Source organism: Eulemur rufifrons, chromosome 8 (genome assembly GCF_041146395.1).
Source record: "Eulemur rufifrons isolate Redbay chromosome 8, OSU_ERuf_1, whole genome shotgun sequence".
Classification (NCBI taxonomy): domain Eukaryota; kingdom Metazoa; phylum Chordata; class Mammalia; order Primates; family Lemuridae; genus Eulemur; species Eulemur rufifrons.
Window position 1 is genome coordinate 99,983,091 of NC_090990.1, and position 17,227 is coordinate 100,000,317.

The window sequence follows — 17,227 nt, forward strand, 5'->3', positions numbered from 1 at the left end:
CCAGAAAGCTACCAGTTTTATTGAGGAAGACAAAGAAACTCTCAGACCAGAAGCCTGATCAGGGCAATTGATCCCCCCAGCTGGAATCCCAGCTACCAGGGCTGGAGAATGATCGGCAGCTTTGGGAACGCAGCTGGAAAAGGCCCAGAGGAGGGCACTGAGCCCAGAGAAGGATGGGCAGGGCAGGGCAGGGAGAACAGAGCAGAGGGGACAGGCTGGGGGAAAGGGCACACTTTCCTGGGCTCTCTTCCTAGAAATTTCCTGCCCTGACAGTCTTTCCTGCTTAAATTAAAGTGAGCGAATAGCAGGCCTTGGCTTTGGGAGTAAGGAATGAAGGACAAAAGTAAATTGTGATACCTGAGGCCAGAGCCTGCCCGAGCCTCTGAACCCATGTCATGAAATCCCTACTCCCTGGGCTTGGATATTGTCAGTCTTCACCAGCCTCTTTCCTTTATCCCTTTCTCTTTTTCCCATCCCTCCCACGCAGCAGCTAAGAATATAAACCATGGGGGATTAAAAATAGCAAGGCTGGAGAGCTTTATTTCTGAAGCATTTAGCAAAAGCCCTCCCCTTCTGTGTGCCCACAGTTTAGTAAGATCCCCAAGGGCAAAGGGTGAGTGTGTGTTTTCTTGACCATGACATCCAAGTTTTATGGAATTGACCTTTGTTTCCTCCCTCTGTCTTAAAGAGTGCAGGGCCTCATTGAATCTGAGAGCCTGGAGGGTGGGGCAGAAAAGGAAAATAAAGCGAGGGCCTGCTAGGGCTGAAGGAGAGGGATGGAGAGGCGGTCTTTCAGTCCTTGTTTAGAGGAAGGAAACTGACTCTCTCCCTCCCTGTGGAGCACAAAATGAGAAGTGAGAATATGCCAGGGCAGGGGGAATTGAGGTCAGGTATCCAAAAAGGTTTTACATTAGTTAGATATTATACATGGAACTTAAAGGCTGAGAATTACAGGGCCCCTGAAGCCTAGACCTCAGGTTAAGAAACCTGAATCAGTCGGTCAAAGAGTGTTTTCTCCAAAGGCATTGAGTGATCCCTTGTGGTTCCCGCTAGCCGAAGAAGCTGTTTTATCTGATAGCACATGCATCTTTCCCCCCACCATTTCTGAGCTGTAAGAATGGGAAGGTGGGAGGTCTGAAAAGGTAGAGGAAGCAACCAGAGGGAAGAGAGGCCAGGAAGAGGGGAATCAGGAGCTCTAACCTGATGGGGTAAGCCTGGTCCTCGGGAAAGAGGGAAACAGCTGCTCATACCCTCTAGTGCTGACTGTTCTCCTGCCATTATCCCCCTCCCAGATGTGCTAATGCTGCTGATGACAGATGTGCTGGTATTTCTCCAGGAGAAGGACCAGAAGTACATCTTTCCTACCCTGGTGAGACCTTCATTGTTCTTTCTCATTACAGACAAGTGTTTCAGGCTCTTTTGCTTTCCTCTCCAAATCCAAAGGAGCCCTGGAGTCCTCCAGAGTCAAACAGCTGTTATTGCAACTATAATATAATAATAAAAAATAAGAACAGCTAACACTGTTACTGTGTACAGACATTTTACACCTGTGAAAAAGGCCTATTATCATCATCCTCATTTTGTAGATGACAGAAGTAAATCTTAAAGTTAGTTAAATAATCTGGTAAGGGTCAAACACATTTCTAAGGCCTTTCCGGCTGGTACCAAAGCCTGGGCTCTTAACTTTTGTAGGATGACTCTTCAACCCTTTGGCATTCCAGAAGGATTGAAGACCCCATATCCAAGGGTCAGGATTCCCAGCTTAATCCTTCCTTTCCCCTGACTGGCAGGACAAGCCCTCAGTGGTATCACTGCAGAATTTAATCGTGCGGGACATCGCTAACCAGGAGAAGGGGATGTTTCTGATCAGCGCGGCCCCGCCCGAGATGTATGAGGTGCACACAGCCTCCCGGGATGACCGGAGCACGTGGATCCGCGTCATTCAGCGGAGTGTATGCGTGTGAGTGTCTGCCTGCTGCCTGCGTGTGCATATGGCCTCAGGGTCCCTGCAGCGTCAGATCCCAGGCCACCGCACTCCCCGGGAACAGAAACCAGCATTCGGAGGTGGGGGCAGAGGCTGGGGAAGAAACCAGATGGCCCAAGACAGGAAAGGTCACCTATGTTCTTACGTCCCATAAAGTCATGTTTTATATGCTCCCAGCCTTGACAACCTTTCAAATGCAACGTGAGCTGACAAGCAAAGGAATACTTTGTGCTGTCACCTGGTGACATAACTGCCAGACAACAGTATAATTTTAGTTATATTAACATCTCATTCTGTAGGCAGAAGGCTATTATTTGGATTGTATTATATTTTGATTTATTTTCTAAAAATGAATGAAAAAGAGGATAATGAGAGCACTGATAGTAGAGATAAGAGGGACAAGTCTCAGAAACAAACTTAGCACAACAGAAGCAAGAAGGCAATCAGTGTGCCAAAGCAGCACATCTCCAGCTTCATTTGGACACACGTTAGATTTGAGGCAGCCAACTATGTGTCTAATTACAATGGGGAAAAATGGCAAGTAAAGCACAGATAAAATGTTTTAAATGGATTCTTAAAGATTATGCCTAAAAAATGAACTCTAATTAGGATTTTAAAATTTTTTTTAGCTTTCAGAGGATAGATTATTCTCTGCTTCATAATATCCTGTTTTTTATTTCTGCAATTTAGACTTTTGAACAAGTTTTTCAGAAATGCATACAAATGTATGAAATTGCCTATTCTAGGAAAACAGTTCAAAATACCTGTCCTGTTAACAGTAGATCCATAGTAGCCTCTTTATTAATAGTATTAATATTTGTAATTGTAGAAATTATAATTATCATTATTAATTATAATTGATTCATTGAGCCTCTGTAATGTTCAAAGCACTGTAACATTTTATTTAATCCTAAAAAAAAAAAAACCTGCTAGGGAAGATACTACCCTCATTTATCAGATGATGAAATACAGAGGTTTCTGTTACAACCTGGTAAATAGTAGAGGCAGGATTTGAACCCAGTTTGCTTGATACGAAAGCCTGTACTGACCCTCTGCACTGTGCTGCCTTTCTAAGCAATGTTTAGAGAGATATATACCAGGCTGGGCGCCGTGGCTCACGCCTGTAATCCTAGCACTCTGGGAGGCCGAGACGGGTGGATCGCTCGAGGTCAGGAGTTCGAGACAACCTGAGCAAGAGCGAGACCCCGTCTCTACTAAAAATAGAAAGAAATTATATGGACAACTAAAATATATATAGAAAAAATTAGCCGGGCATGGTGGCTCATGCCTGTAGTCCCAGCTACTCGGGAGGCTGAGGCAGAAGGATTGCTTGAGCCCAGGAGTTTGAGGTTGCTGTGAGCTAGGCTGACGCCACGGCACTCACTCCAGCCCGGGCAACAAAGCAAGACTCTGTCTCAAAAAAAATAAATAAATAAATAAATAAAAATAGAGAGATATATACCAGTAAATGCAGAAGAAAAGGAGAGGGTCAAGAGTGAATGAAGGCCGGGCGCGGTGGCTCACGCCTGTAATCCTAGCACTCTGGGAGGCCGAGGCGGGTGGATTGCTCAAGGTCAGGAGTTCGAGACCAGCCTGAGCGAGACCCCGTCTCTACTAAAAATAGAAAGACATTATATGGACAACTAAAAATCTATATAGAAAAAATTAGCCGGGCATAGTGGCGCATGCCTGTAGTCCCAGCTACTCGGGAGGCTGAGGCAGTAGGATCGCTTAAGCCGAGGAGTCTGAGGTTGCTGTGAGCTAAGCAGACGCCACGGCACTCACTCTAGCCTGGGCAACAAAGTGAGACTCTGTCTCATCAAAAAAAAAAAAAAAAAAAAGAGTGAATGAAGCCAGGGTGTGAGGCTAAGGCCTCTTACCAGAAGAGGGAAGCATAGGACATGTTTGGGAAGGAGGGTAGGCTGATTCCTGGCCTATAACCTAGTTTCTGTTTCCCAACCCCACCTGACCTGTTACCCCTCCAGATGCCCATCCAGGGAGGACTTCCCCCTGATTGAGACAGAGGATGAGGCTTACCTGCGGCGAATCAAGAGTAAGTCTACCCACAGGGAGCTCATTAAATAATTTATGATGTATCCACACTATAGAATACTGTGCAGCTATTAAAAAGATAAGATGGCTCCATGAGGGCTGATGTAGATCCATAACCAAATTGTATTGTTAAATGAAAAAAGCAAGGTTTAAAACAATGTAGGCTGGGCGCAGTGGCTCACACCTATAATCAGCACTGTGGGAGGCTGAGGCAGGAGGAACACTTGAGGTCAGGATTTTGAGACCACCCTGAACAAGAAGCAGGACCTCGTCTCTACAAAAAATAGAAGAAAAAAATTTAGCTGGGTGTGGTGATACACATCTATAGTCCCAGCTACTTGGGAGGCTGAGGCAGGAGGATTGCTTGAGCCCAGGAGTTCAAGGTTACAGTGAGCTATGATGATGGCACTGCACTCTAGCCTGAGCAACAAAGCAAGACCCTATCTCAAAAAAAAAAAAAAAAAAACGTAAAGTGTAGGCTACCATTTGTGTGAAAACAATATAGAAGACCAGGGTTGGGAGAGTAACTTACTTTTTCATTATAAGGCCTTATATTAGTTAGGCTATGATCTAACTGCTATACAAAAAGATCAACAAAAATAAGTTGCTTAAAAAAGGTAGAAGATTATTCCTCTTCATATATTTACAACAGTCCAAAGCGGAAAGTGCAGGGTAGTTCTGAAGTGCAGTCCTGCCATCTTCAACATGAAGCTTCTGTGTCTATGTCCAAAGTGGCTACTCTAGCTCCCACTATCACATCTGCATCCCACCTAGCAGGGAGGAGTAAAGGAGCAAAGAGAATTTATACCCATTTCTTTAAAGGGCAGATCTGGAAGACGCTCACACCCATTGTGCAGAGTTTAGTCACATGGCAATATCTCACTGCAAGTCAGGCTGGAAAACGTTGTCATTAACTGGGCAGCCATGTGCCCAGATGAAACTTGTATGCATTCTCTAATTAAAGGAAGATGGGAAGAATGAACACTGGTGGACAACCTGTAACCCGTGCCACAAATCTTTTTTACTTTTGTTTTTAAAGCAAAAGTATGTGTGTCATTTTTCCCCTGAAAAAAGTTTTTTCTTTTTCATAAATGCCAAAAAACCAAAATTAAGTCCTGCCACTCTGCCCAGCCCTACCCCTCCGCCCCTAGGGCTGCCCCTGCACTGGGTCTTCTGGGTCCCCCCAGGCCCTGCCCTGTGCTCACCTGTTTTTTATCCACAGTGGAGTTGCAGCAGAAGGACCGGGCACTGGTGGAGCTGCTGCAAGAGAAGGTCGGGCTGTTTGCTGAGATGACCCATTTCCAGGCGGAAGAGGATGGCAGCAGTGGGATGTCCCTGCCCAACCTGCCCCGGGGCCTTTTCCGCTCAGAGTCCCTTGAGTCCCCTCGCGGCGAGCGGCTGCTGCAGGATGCCATCCGTGAGGGTAAGGGAGCTCCCAGGGAAGAGTCCAGGCTCATAGACTCACCATCACAGAGTATGGACACACGACTACACCTGGACACACAAAGAAAAGGGGGATGCCAACCCCATGGTCCATAAACATCCCCGAATGCCTAGTCTGTGCTGGTTCCTGGGAAAGGCAGGGGAGGAGGTCACAGGTCCTTGCTACTCTTTGACACCACTCACGCTGCATACACTTGTGCTGCCTCTTAGGCATTTTTTTTTTTTTTTTTTTTTTTTGAGACAGGGGTCTCACTTTGTTGCCCAGACTGGCTTTGAACTCCTAGGCTCGAGCAATCCTCCCACCCGAGCCTCCCTAGTAGCTGGGACTGCAGGCACGCCATTGCGCCCAGCTCTCCCCTCAGCCACCTTTCGTGCCCTTTGCCTCCCACGTGGTTGTGCGGGTGAAGCCCTGCTGCCCATGAGGAGCCTTCCCCTGGAAGCCTGCGCGTCCCGTGTGTGGGGGTGCACAGCATTCCCACACGGTTCTACATCACTTCTGTCCTCACTTCTTCTTTCCTCACAGTGGAGGGCCTGAAAGACCTGCTGGTGGGGCCTGGGGTGGAGTTGCTCTTGACGCCCCGAGAACCAACCTTGGCCTTGGAACCAGACAGCGGTGGTAACACGAGTCCTGGGGTCACTGCCAGTGAGTGCCAGGGCCGGGAATCAAGGTAGTAGGTGGGAGGGGCTAAAAAGAATGGGGTGCTACCAGGGAGCCAGTGGTGTCAGCGCCCTGGGGAAATGAGTCCAGCCCATCCTTTTCCCCTTCTCAACAGACGGTGAGACCAGAACCTTCAATGGCTCCATTGAGCTCTGCAGAGCTGACTCAGACTCCAGCCAGAAGGTGGGTCCTCAAGAGGTTCCAAGACTTGGCTAGAGGGTGGGAACAGGACAGCTGGCCTATGGATCCCCTACACAAAGCTACTGGGGACAGGAACCAGAGATTTGTGTGCCTGCTGACTCCCCATCCTTGCCCATTTCTGCAGGATCGAAATGGAAATCAGCTGAGATCTCCCCAGGAGGTAAGATGGGAATTTCACGGTATAGGAGACTTAAGGGAGGGTATTCTCAGTCTGAGAAATTATAGCCCAAGTTGGAGTGGCGTGGGGGAGAGTCTACACTTCAGAGTATCTCTCCAGATGCTATCATCCCCACACCCACACTTATTCAACTTCTGGGCAGTTCTCCCGTCCTGAAGCTTGGGCCCTGTTTCCACCCTCTCCTCTGTCCTCAGGAGGCGTTACAGCGATTGGTCAACCTCTATGGACTTCTACATGGCCTACAGGTCAGTAGGGAAGGGGTTAGCATGGGGGAGGGGAGGGGCCAGGTCAGACATGCCCATTTAGGTGGGGCATAACCATCCTAACAGACCTTTCTAAATATTCCCCCAGTCCATGCTTTCCAGGAGTGATGACCAGGCCCTTGGGGGTGAGGGGAGGGATAGAAGAAAACAGGGGTTTCTGATACACCTTTCTGTCCCAATTCTACCCCCAGGCGGCTGTGGCCCAGCAGGACACCTTGATGGAAGCCCGGTTCCCTGAGGGCCCTGAGCGGAGAGAAAAGCTGTCCCGAGCCAACTCTCGGGATGGGGAGGCTGGCAGGGCTGGCGCTGCCCCCACGGCTCCTGAAAAGCAGGCCACAGAACTGGCATTACTGCAGCGGCAACACGCACTGCTGCAGGAGGAATTGCGACGCTGCCGGCGGCTAGGCGAAGAACGAGCAACCGAGGCCGGCAGCCTGGAAGCCCGGCTCCGGGAGAGCGAGCAGGCCCGGGCTCTGCTGGAGCGGGAAGCTGAAGAGGCTCGCAGGCAACTGGCCGCCTTGGGCCAGACTGAGCCACTCCCAGCCGAGGCCCCCTGGGCCCGCAGGCCTCTGGACCCTCGGCGGCGTAGCCTCCCTGCAGGCGATGCCCTGTACTTGAGTTTCAACCCCCCACAGGTAAGGCGGCCTGGAGTAGTGAAGTGACCTGGGGCAGACATAAGAATCCATAGAACCTGAAAGAAATTGGGCAGTTGGGGATTCAAGCCCAGATGAAATCAGGCAATAGACTTGAAGGATATTAAGATACTGGTTGAAGAACTGAAAAGAAATTCAGATGGGTGCAGCGAGGAGTGTGGAAGGATGGCAACCTGGTGGTGACGCTGAAAGAAATCAGTTGGTGGTAGATTTACTGAAGGGGAGTTGTTGGTGAGCCCTGGTGGAGAGAATCACATATCAGGGCCAGCAGGGTCCACTGGCCCCAGCTAAGCAGACCCTGCAGTCTTCACGCTGCTCAATCCCTGGCCTGCCGCTTTTCTTGCCTGCTGTCCACAGCCCAGCCGAGGCCCTGACCGCCTGGATCTGCCTGTGACTGTTCGCTCCATCCATCGACCCTTTGAGGATCGAGAGAGGCAGGAACTGGGTAGCCCCGAGGAACGGCTGCAAGACAGCAGTGACCCTGACACTGGCAGCGAGGAGGAAGGTAGCAGCCGTCTGTCTCCGCCCCACAGTCCACGAGGTGAGACCCTGGCGGAGACATGGACTAGAGGTAGAGTGCAGCCTGAGTACAGGCCTTTTGGCTGTGGCTTCCAAATGGGCCCCAACTGACCCCTGAGACCTACAGTAACTGTAGGGAGGGACACAGAGAGGACTTCCTGTTTTGTCTGAGGATGAATGAGTGGTGGAACTCTAGGAAGCAGAGTGTGTAGGGGCCTCTCCTTCTCCAAATGGTCAGAGACTCCCAACCTTTTCAAGTAGGGATAAATGTTTTTTTTTTAAGAGACAGAGTATCACCATGTTGCCCAGGCTGGACTTGAACTCCTGGGCGCAAGCCTCTCGAGTAGCTGTGGCTACAGGTGTATGCCACTGTGCCTGGTGAGAAATAGATTTTTAAAGTGAAAAAATTTCAAAGACCTCCAAGTTCTTATAGTTGGTTCAGGAAATAGAAAGTAACCAAAAGCTATTGTAATTTCATATTATAATCTCAAAGTGTTTTGTATTTTTTTTTTTTTTTTTTTTTTTGAGACAGAGTCTCACTCTGTTGCCCGGGCTAGAGTGCTGTGGCGTCAGCCTAGCTCACAGCAACCTCAAACTCCTGGGCTCAAGCCATCCTTCTGCCTCAAGGGATTACATTAGCTGGGATTACAGGCACATGCCACCACACCTGGCTAATTTTTTCTGTATATTTTTAGTTGTCTAGCTAGTTTCTTTCTATTTTTTAGTAGAAATGGGTCTGGCTCTTGCTCCGGGTGGTCTTGAACTCCTGAGCTCAAACAATGCGCCCACCTTGGCCTCCCAGAGTGTTGGGATTACAGGCGTGAGTCACCGCTCCAGCCAAGTGTTTTGCTAGTCAAATTGTATCTCTGTGTACTTAAAAAGTGTATCAGGTGTGTACTTAGGTGTGGGTACATGGTTACTCTGTTGGCAGGTTTCCCCCTCCTAGGACTCACAGACCTCTGCCATCCTTCACAATCCTCAGAACCCCCGGGCCCGCAGATGGGGAGGCATTATTGTGGGGGTGCAGATCCTCATGGGAGCCCCCGCTTACTAACTGGCTTTGCCCTGTCTCCCTTCAGACTTCACCCGAATGCAGGACATCCCAGAGGAGACGGAGAGCCGCGACGGGGAGCCTATAGCCTCAGAGAGCTAAGGGGGCCCCTCCCCCTGCCCTGTGCCCCACTGAAGAACATTACTGAGGGGGGCAAACCTTGGGGACTCCAATTTGCCAATGATGAGGGAACATTTGAAAGAACTGCTGATTGTTCTTGCCAGCTCTTGGGATCCTTGGATACCTGGGGCCATTTAAGAAGCTGGGGGAATTAGGCCACAATACCCCCAGGTGGCATCCAAAGCTCCACCACAGATGCCAGTTTTTCATGCCTTCTTCCCTCTACTTTAGGAAAATTTATTTATTTATTGTTTATTAGTTATGGGGGAGAGGGGGGATTTAAAGGACCAGGGACATGGGAACCAAGCCATAGGGATCAGGGGGCCTTGTTCTTTAACACTACTGGGGTATATTCAGGCTTAACCATGCAGCTGCTGGGTTCTAGCCCTAACGCCCCTCCCCAGCAACCCCCATCTTTGAGGAGAGGCTGCAGCCACAGGACCATACTGCCCTTTAAGGAGGGCTGTGGGCAGGGCCATGTCCCTCTGCCCTGTCCCCTCCACCTCTTACCACTGTCCTCCCTTCTCTCTGTCCTCCATGGGAGCCCTAGGGCGATAACCTGGCTTCCTAGAGTTGACGGAGTAGAAGTTGGGGTACCATAATGGTTTGTAACGGGTGAGGGGAAAAAAATCTACAGGGACCAGAATGTTTTGTTGTTGTTTTCTCTTCTTTTTTGTACCAAAGCCAACTGCACGTGTTTTATATTTTTAAGAGAAGATTGTAGGCAATTAGAGATCGCAGCCTTCGACTTCCACATCTCTGAACAAGTTGAGGGGGGCGGAGAACACGACTTCTCCCTTCGTCAACAGTAATGGAGGACCTATACTGACCTCTTCCCCAGCCATTTGCAAAAACGTTCTAGGGTCGGCTGGGAAATCTCTAGGAACCCTGACCTCGTCTTCCACCTCAGCAACCATGACCTGAAACCTCAGTGTGAATTTTGGGGATTTTTCAATGGACCGCCCCATGCCCACCAGCCTCGGCCATTTTTCTGCCAATTTGGTGTTAAAAAACAAAACAATGCAAAAAAAAAGATCAAGCAGGAAAAATTAAAGACCTGGAACCCCATGAGGTGCTGTCTCTCATAATGTCTGTCAGTTCTGAGGGTGATGGCGAGGGGCGAGCAGGGCAGTGACCAACGGCCCTCTCAAAGGGGACTTTCCCTCTCACCGGAAGGGCGGTCTCTGCCTCACTGCAGAGAGGGGCACTAACAAAAGTAGCTGCTGCAAATCTTTTTTTTTTGTTTTAATTCACAAATACAAGGATAAGACTGAAGGGGCACTCGGTCAGGGTCCAGTGTTGGGGATTCTAATATCAGGGAACTTGTTTTCATCGTACTGTGTGCTGTACTCAAGTCTCAGCCTGTTGCCCCTCTCCGTGCAGTTCCTGTCAGCCTCTGCCCCGTGTTCGTTTCCACATGCAGCCCCCACCCTGCCCTTGTTCATCTCCTTAGTGTCAGTGCCTTGGGGTGACCCTCCTAGGAGCTGCTCATTTGCTTTTTGCCTCTTTGAGAGGCAGTGAAGGATTAGCTGGTTTCAGTTCTTGGTTTTGGTTACTTCCTGTTTCTGGGTGATACCCAACTTTGGGGCCAGGGGTGGGAGGGAGGGAAGGAGGGGAGCGTCTGGGGTTATATAAATGCTGGCACGTGTGCGCATCCCTGTTGGAGCCTGTGGGGAAGATGAGAAGAATGGGGCTCAGGCCCTCAGCAGGACCTCAGCTAGAAAGAGGAATTGAAATCACATGGCTCAGGGAGCAGCCAGCACCCTCCACTCCTGTAACTCACCCACCAGCATCTGGCCTTTACAAGGTGCTTTCTCATCCATTACAGGAATCCTGAGAGGGAGAAATTGTTTTCACTTTGCAGACAGGGAAACCTGGGTGCAGAAAGGTTGTCAGGCCAGGAAGGGGCCAGCCCTCTTAGTTTCAATCTTCCACTTCCCCCTTCCTGGCTACTCTGCCTAAAAATACCAGTGCTTCAGGTTTCAAACACAGACAGATGGCTTAGCAGGTGTCTGCCATGTCAGCTGGAAGCAGCCGGGACCCAAAGCGGTAAAGGTGGAGTGGAGGGAGGAAGGCTGGTGGGTGGGGTGGGGACAGGTGATAGCATGCGGTGACCACCAAGAAAGGGAGGGCAGGTGCTAGCGACACCCTCCACGGGTCCAGCAAGGGGTACCAGTCAGGAGAGCAACAGTGAAACCTGGAGACAGATCCCAGAGTAGGTGTGAAGCCCGCAGCTGACTGCTGAGCAACACTGCCTTGTTCTCAGCAGTGCTGTCCCTTCTGCCTCCCCTTTCCCAAAACCTCGTCTTCAGCCCTGAAATGTGGCATCAAAGCATTTCTCTGGGTTTCTGAGAGCTAGGTCCCTCCCTTACATCTTTTGGTCATTCTGTCTATTGTCCCCTCCCTAATCCCGTGTTTGGGAACTCAGTTTTAACCTCTGTCTCTCCTGCTGCAGTTTCAGAGCCCTCTGGCTTTGTGCTCCAGGGAGCCAGGGCCCAGCTTCTCCCCAAAACATTGCCTGCCTTCCATTCTGAGAGCACAAGCCTCCTGCCATGCCCAGCCCTCCTCCATCGCTGCACCCTTCCCCTCCCTCTGCCACCGCCAAGGGTAGGTCTATGCATTCATTCATCTGTGACTTGGACCTACGTAAACTTTGTCAATATTTACCTCCGGGTCCCATAAAGCAGAGATACCCCCAGAGGAGCCAATATCCGGAGCCCAGCAAAGCTAACAGGAGCTGCTGGGGGTGGGAAGAGGGATACTTAGGTGGGGGAAGATTTTCCATCCCGAACTGGCTGAGAACAGACCTGGAGTTTTGGAACTAGTTTAAACATTATCAAAAAGAGGAAATTAAATCAAGAGGCTAATTAAATCTCTTTACATTGCTTAATATATTGTGAATTGGGTGGCTCCTTAGAGCCTCTTCTGCTCAGCAATAGAATGGAACTGGGGCGGGGGCTCCCCACTCACTGCTCCCAGCTGTTGCTCCAGGATCTTGAGCAGCCAGTGTTGTCCTGGGTTACAAGACAGGCTAGAGAGCTTGGTGAGGTGAGGAGCAAAGACAATGGAAGTGGAAGCTCCACCTCATCTTTCCTCTGCCTCCTCCCCCCCAGGAAGTCCCTTCTGATGGCTAACTTTCATCACTGATGAGTCATAATGAACATGGGAACCCAAAGGGAGCCCCTGCCCTGGAGAACATACCTTCAAGAGGGGTTTGAGGGCCCAACCCCTCAGTTTCATTATACCCCACTTAGAGCATGCAAAAACATTCCAGATGAGACCTTCATGGCTCCCTGCCCCCATCTTCCAGCTGTCCCCTTATTTCCTCCTTTTCCTTCTCTGTCTCTATTACAGGGTGTAAGAATAATAGCTAACACTATGTTTCAGGCAGTTTCATCCTCAATAGCTCATTTTACAGGTAAGAAAACTGAGGTACAGAGTAATTTGCCCAAGGTAAAGGTTCAAATCCAGGTGCTGGGACACCCCAATTGATAACACCACTTTCCGTGATTTCCACTTCTCTGGCTCTACCTTCAGCCTGATCTCCCAATTTCTAACCTCCCTTTGCCCCACCCAAGTCTTTGACTTGTCATTCATTATCTTCACTTGTCCCTTCAAATCCTGATTTAAAGGGAGACACCACAGGTACTTCTAGTCAGCACTAGGGTGTTACGCCCAGAACTTGGTAGGTGCCAGGGATTCCGGCAAGACCCCACACCTGGCATCCCTGCAGGGGAACTACAGCTTTTGCAGCTGAGGCCTCTGCACGTAGCAAGCATCTGTGGGCACCCCTGAGAAGGTAAGATGGGGAGGATGGCCAGAGGGAGAGGGCTTTTTTGGCCTTGGTACAAAGACACAGGAAACCCTGTTTTGAGGTGAGGGTGGAAGGATAGGGAGGACAGAAAAAGAGATGGACACCGACCTCTGATCCATTAGCCTAGAATCCTTCCGGAAAATCTCCTGGGAATTCTTACAGAAAGCAGAAATGGGGCAACAAATCCTTTTGTTCCACATTGAACTGGAGGTGGAGCTGGGATAAAAGGTCAAGACAATTTGTGGATAATCCAGAGGTTTATTCTCAGAGCCTTCTCTTTCCCACCTCCAAATAGAGACAAGCTTTGTCACACCCAGTCCTGATCCGGGCCCCCGCCTCCCCCACACCCAGAGTTGGGGATCAAAGATCAGACTTTTCCCTGAGGGTGTTGCCGCCTGGCAGAGAGGGCAGCCTCTCCCTGGGATGCAAGGATCCTATACCTTCCAGATCTCAGAAAGGAGAGTGCTCAGCTTGCACCCTTCACCCTGGTGTCCCTTTGTCCATGTTGGTAAGCACAGTAGATGGGCCACCCTCCGGGAGGGTGGTCACTACCCACGGCCTTCCTACCTCCTTTAGGGCCACCTGTTCCACCCAGCCTCGGCCCTGGGGCCACAGCTTCGATCGCAGGTCCCGGAAGGTGTCTCCCAGAGCCTGCCTGGGCTCCCGCCTTAGGAGACAGTACAGCACAGGGTTGAGGCAGCTGTTGCTGTGTGCCAGGCAAGTCGTGACAGGGAAGACGTAAGTATGGATGGCGTAGAAAGTGCTGTCCCAGGGCACCAGGTCAAACTTCACCAGGACACCCCAGAGAGTGACCACATGGTTGGGGAACCAGCAGAGGAAGAAGGAGGCCACCAGGATGCAGACAGAGCGGGCCACGACCCGACTGTCCTGCCATCGCCGTTGCCGCCGCCGTAGGAAGGCCAGCAGCAGCAGGTAGCTGGTGGTGATGACACCCAAGGGCACCACAAAAGCCAGCACCACCCTTTGCAGCTGGTAGGCACCCAGCCAATACCTGCTGGGGAAACGCAGCAGGCAGAGGCGCACACCCCACACCTCACCTTCAGCCCCAAAAACAGCTGTGGGCACCGTCACCAGGGCAGCCGCTACCCACACTGCCAGGGTGGCCACGCGGGCCCAGAAGAGTGAGAGGTGGCTGCCTGGCCCTGCAGCCATGGCCACCACCCAGTAGCGAGCAACACTGAGCGCCGTGATGAGGAAGATGCTAGCGTAGACGTTGAGGACAGTGGCCGTCAGGATCATCTTGCAGAGGGCACCTCCAAAGGGCCAGTGGAAGTCCAGTGCCGACTCGGCTGCCCAGAAGGGGAGAGTGAGTGCCAGCCCTAGATCCGCCAGAGCCAGGTTGAAGACAAAGGTGTCTGAAGGTGGGCCAGGGGCTCGCCGAGCACAGTTACCCAGTACCCACAGAACGGCCAAATTTCCTACCAAGCCGATGGCCCCCACAAGCCCATAGGCCAGGGCAACCATGACCCTCAGAGCCAGGAATTGAACAGGCATAGCAGCATCAGCAGCATCAGCAGCACTCAGCACACTGCCTCCAGAGGTGTTGACCCAGAAGAACGTGGGTGGAAAGGCAGAGGTATTGGGTGTGGGCATCGCGGGGCATCAGAGGTTCGTGCTGAGCAGAGGGGTCCACAGGTACCTGCCAGACTGGCAGAGGCCACTGCAGGCGGTCAGCGGGAGGCTCTAGATCTGAGTGTTTGTTTGTGGCCAGCTGCCAGGAGCTCGGGCCCACGCCCACATCTCAGAGGGAGGGGTGTGGATGGGACAACCCGCCCCTTCCTTGGTCCAGAATCCTAGTGGGTGGGGCAGGGCAAGGAAGAGCCCCGACTCGGATGAGACAGACAGAGAGAGAGAGAGAGAGTGTGTGTGTGTGTGTGTGAGACAGAGAGAGAGAGAGAGAGAGAGAGAGAGAGGAGGGCTCTGTACTGGCACAGAAGGAGGGGGAAAAAGGGAGTTATCCCACTGTGGAGGGCGGCCCCAACCCTCCACCCCAGGGAGGAAGCTAGGAATTCCCTGTCCCAGGGATGACAAGAAACACACTACAGACTCCTCTAATCCTAACTGTGCAGAGCCCCACATACACACCCCTTCTGCAGAAAGTGCTCCCTTGGGACCCAGGAGAAGGGGCCTGGGAGGGGGCCCAGAGGCAGGGAATCAGAATGGGTGTCCGAGAGGAAAGAGCTGAGATTCTGGAGTCCCGGGCCTGCTACTCACTAGCTGTGTGTCTGGGTAAGCTACTTCACTCCCCTGAGCCTGTTTCCTTGCTTAAGATTTTTCAGATAAAAGTCTCTGCTTCACAGAATTGGTAGTAGGTGTGAAACAGCTCTTTGTATGTCTTTGCATGAATGATGATTATTTCAAAGGAGCCGTTTGGGGCGTTCGTGGTGGAAGGGAGCAGGATACTGAGCAGTTATTATCACGCTTGGGGAACAGTGCCAACTAAAACAGGTTGGAATTCATCTTGGCAGCAAGTGACCTTGAGACTAAGAGCAGGGAGGGAAAGGAGAGAGGAAGTCACAGCTTCCTGTTCCCTCCCCACTGGGAATACTGAGCCTGTGAGGACTTGAGTGGACCTGGGCATGCCTCAGTTCTGTTCCTGCAGTCTTGCTAACCCCTGTCACCCCCACTGCCCTTTCACCTTTCCTGCTCCAATCTGTGCAGCCAGAACTCAACAGTACCCTGGACTCTGCTTCCATCGCCAAACCCTCTTTCAGAGCTACGGGTCCTGGGATACGCCCTCCCCACACCTCATCCTGTCTCCACATGATCTCAGTCCTAAATGGAAAAAAAATGCCTCACTGGGTCCTTCCCTTTCATTCCCTCCATCTCTACCCACTGCAGAAGCTGCAATGGAGAAAAAGAGAAGGCGGAAGGTGGGTAGGCAAAAGAGTGAGGATTTTTTCAAGGATTCCAACATATTCAAAGCCTTCTTGCCCTCTGCTGGCTAATTATGATAATGTTTGATGTTCAGTTCCCTTGGAGTGCTGGGGGAGGAGAAGGGCCCGTTAGGACAATAAATCAGCAGTGGGCTTGATGAACCCATAGGAGAAACCCAGGAGGTGAGAGAGATCCAGGCGGGATGCCAGGATGTGTGGGCTTTGGAGGCAGGGATGAGCGTGACGAGGATGGCGGAAGGAGAGTGTGCAGCCCAGGTCAGGTGAGCCCCACGGCCTGCCTCCTGGCCTCATGGGCTGCTGCTGTGACTTTGTGCAGTCACTCTATCTCTAAGATCCGTGTCTACTCTTCTGCCCACCCAGAATCACCTTGCCAATCTGGTAGTTAAGATAACTGCTTGTGCTCGCTTCGGCAGCACATATACTAAAATTGGAATGATACAGAGAAGATTAGCATGGCTCCTGCGCAAGGATGACACAAAGTTTTTTAAAAATAAAAAAAAATAAAAATAAATAAAAAAAGAAAAGATAACTGCTTAATGTGTTGGACCAATTTTCTCTTGGCTTGGAGAAAAGAGGCTGGGTCAGAATTCCAGGATTCTGCTATCCATTTAAAACATCCAGGCCGGGCGCAGTGGCTCACGCCTGTAATCCTAGCACTCTGGGAGGCCAAGGTGGAAGGATCACTCAAGGTCAGGAGTTCGAGACCAGCCTGAGCAAGAGTGAGACCCCGTCTCTACTAAAAAAAATATAGAAAGAAATTATCTGGACAACTAAAAATATATAGAGAAAAATTAGCCAGGCATGGTGGCACATGCCTGTAGTCCCAGCTACTCGGGAGGCTGAGGCAGGAGGATCACTGGAGCCCAGGAGTTTGAGGTTGCTGTGAGCTAGGCTGACACCACGGCACTCCAGCCAGGGCAACAGAGTGAGACTCTGTCTAAAAAAAATTAAAAAAATAAAACATCTGGTCCTCTGATCATTTCTTTATTTACCTTTATTCATTTCTAGGCTAAAACCTTCCCAGGGTGGGGAACCTGTGGCCTTGGGGCCACGTGTGTGGCCTTCTGGATCTTTGAGTAAGGCCTTTTGACAGGATCCAAATTTTAATGTCTGATCATGTCTATGAACTCCATTTTTCTAGCATTTCGTTTGTTTGTTCACTTATTCATTCATTCATTCTCTAATTGCAGCGTTTCCTGAATCCTTACTAAGTGCCAGGCACTGTGCTAGATGCTGGGGAGACAAAAAAATGAAATAAAATATGGTTGCTCTCCTTATGGAGAATAAACTTTTTGAGATGGAAGTGATCTTTAAGATCATCTAGTTCAACTTGTCACTTTAGAGAGAGTGAAAGCGACTTGCCCAAGGCCACC

The 17,227-nt window shown here is 50.7% G+C and overlaps 2 protein-coding genes and 1 non-coding gene across 12 annotated transcripts in view; 2 read left to right on the top strand and 1 right to left on the bottom strand.

Moving 5' to 3' along the window:
- ARHGEF2 (Rho/Rac guanine nucleotide exchange factor 2) overlaps positions 1 to 10,219 on the top strand; it is a 50,345-nt gene extending 40,126 nt beyond the window's left edge. For 6 of the 10 annotated variants that reach the window (XM_069480436.1, XM_069480438.1, XM_069480443.1 and 3 more), the window contains 11 exons: positions 1,293 to 1,369; positions 1,791 to 1,960; positions 3,970 to 4,037; positions 5,259 to 5,459; positions 6,003 to 6,122; positions 6,253 to 6,320; positions 6,463 to 6,498; positions 6,711 to 6,761; positions 6,971 to 7,414; positions 7,790 to 8,003; positions 9,031 to 10,219. In XM_069480436.1, coding sequence (XP_069336537.1) covers positions 1,293 to 1,369; positions 1,791 to 1,960; positions 3,970 to 4,037; positions 5,259 to 5,459; positions 6,003 to 6,122; positions 6,253 to 6,320; positions 6,463 to 6,498; positions 6,711 to 6,761; positions 6,971 to 7,414; positions 7,790 to 8,003; positions 9,031 to 9,104 — 1,523 coding nt within the window. In that variant the 3' untranslated portion in view covers positions 9,105 to 10,219. The remainder of the gene's footprint in view (positions 1 to 1,292; positions 1,370 to 1,790; positions 1,961 to 3,969; positions 4,038 to 5,258; positions 5,460 to 6,002; positions 6,123 to 6,252; positions 6,321 to 6,462; positions 6,499 to 6,710; positions 6,762 to 6,970; positions 7,415 to 7,789; positions 8,004 to 9,030) is intronic. The other 4 variants (XM_069480437.1, XM_069480442.1, XM_069480441.1 and 1 more) reach the window with 1 other exon arrangement.
- A 2,955-nt stretch (positions 10,220 to 13,174) lies between these two features.
- RXFP4 (relaxin family peptide/INSL5 receptor 4) lies at positions 13,175 to 14,619 on the bottom strand. Its single transcript, XM_069478604.1, has one exon. The coding sequence runs from the start codon at positions 14,548 to 14,550 to the stop codon at positions 13,417 to 13,419; it is 1,134 nt and encodes a 377-aa protein (XP_069334705.1). The 5' UTR covers positions 14,551 to 14,619; the 3' UTR covers positions 13,175 to 13,416.
- A 1,632-nt stretch (positions 14,620 to 16,251) lies between these two features.
- On the top strand, positions 16,252 to 16,359 carry LOC138391050 (U6 spliceosomal RNA). The gene has a single exon (XR_011234691.1). It is a non-coding gene; the product is annotated as a U6 spliceosomal RNA (small nuclear RNA).
- Positions 16,360 to 17,227: the final 868 nt, after the last annotated feature.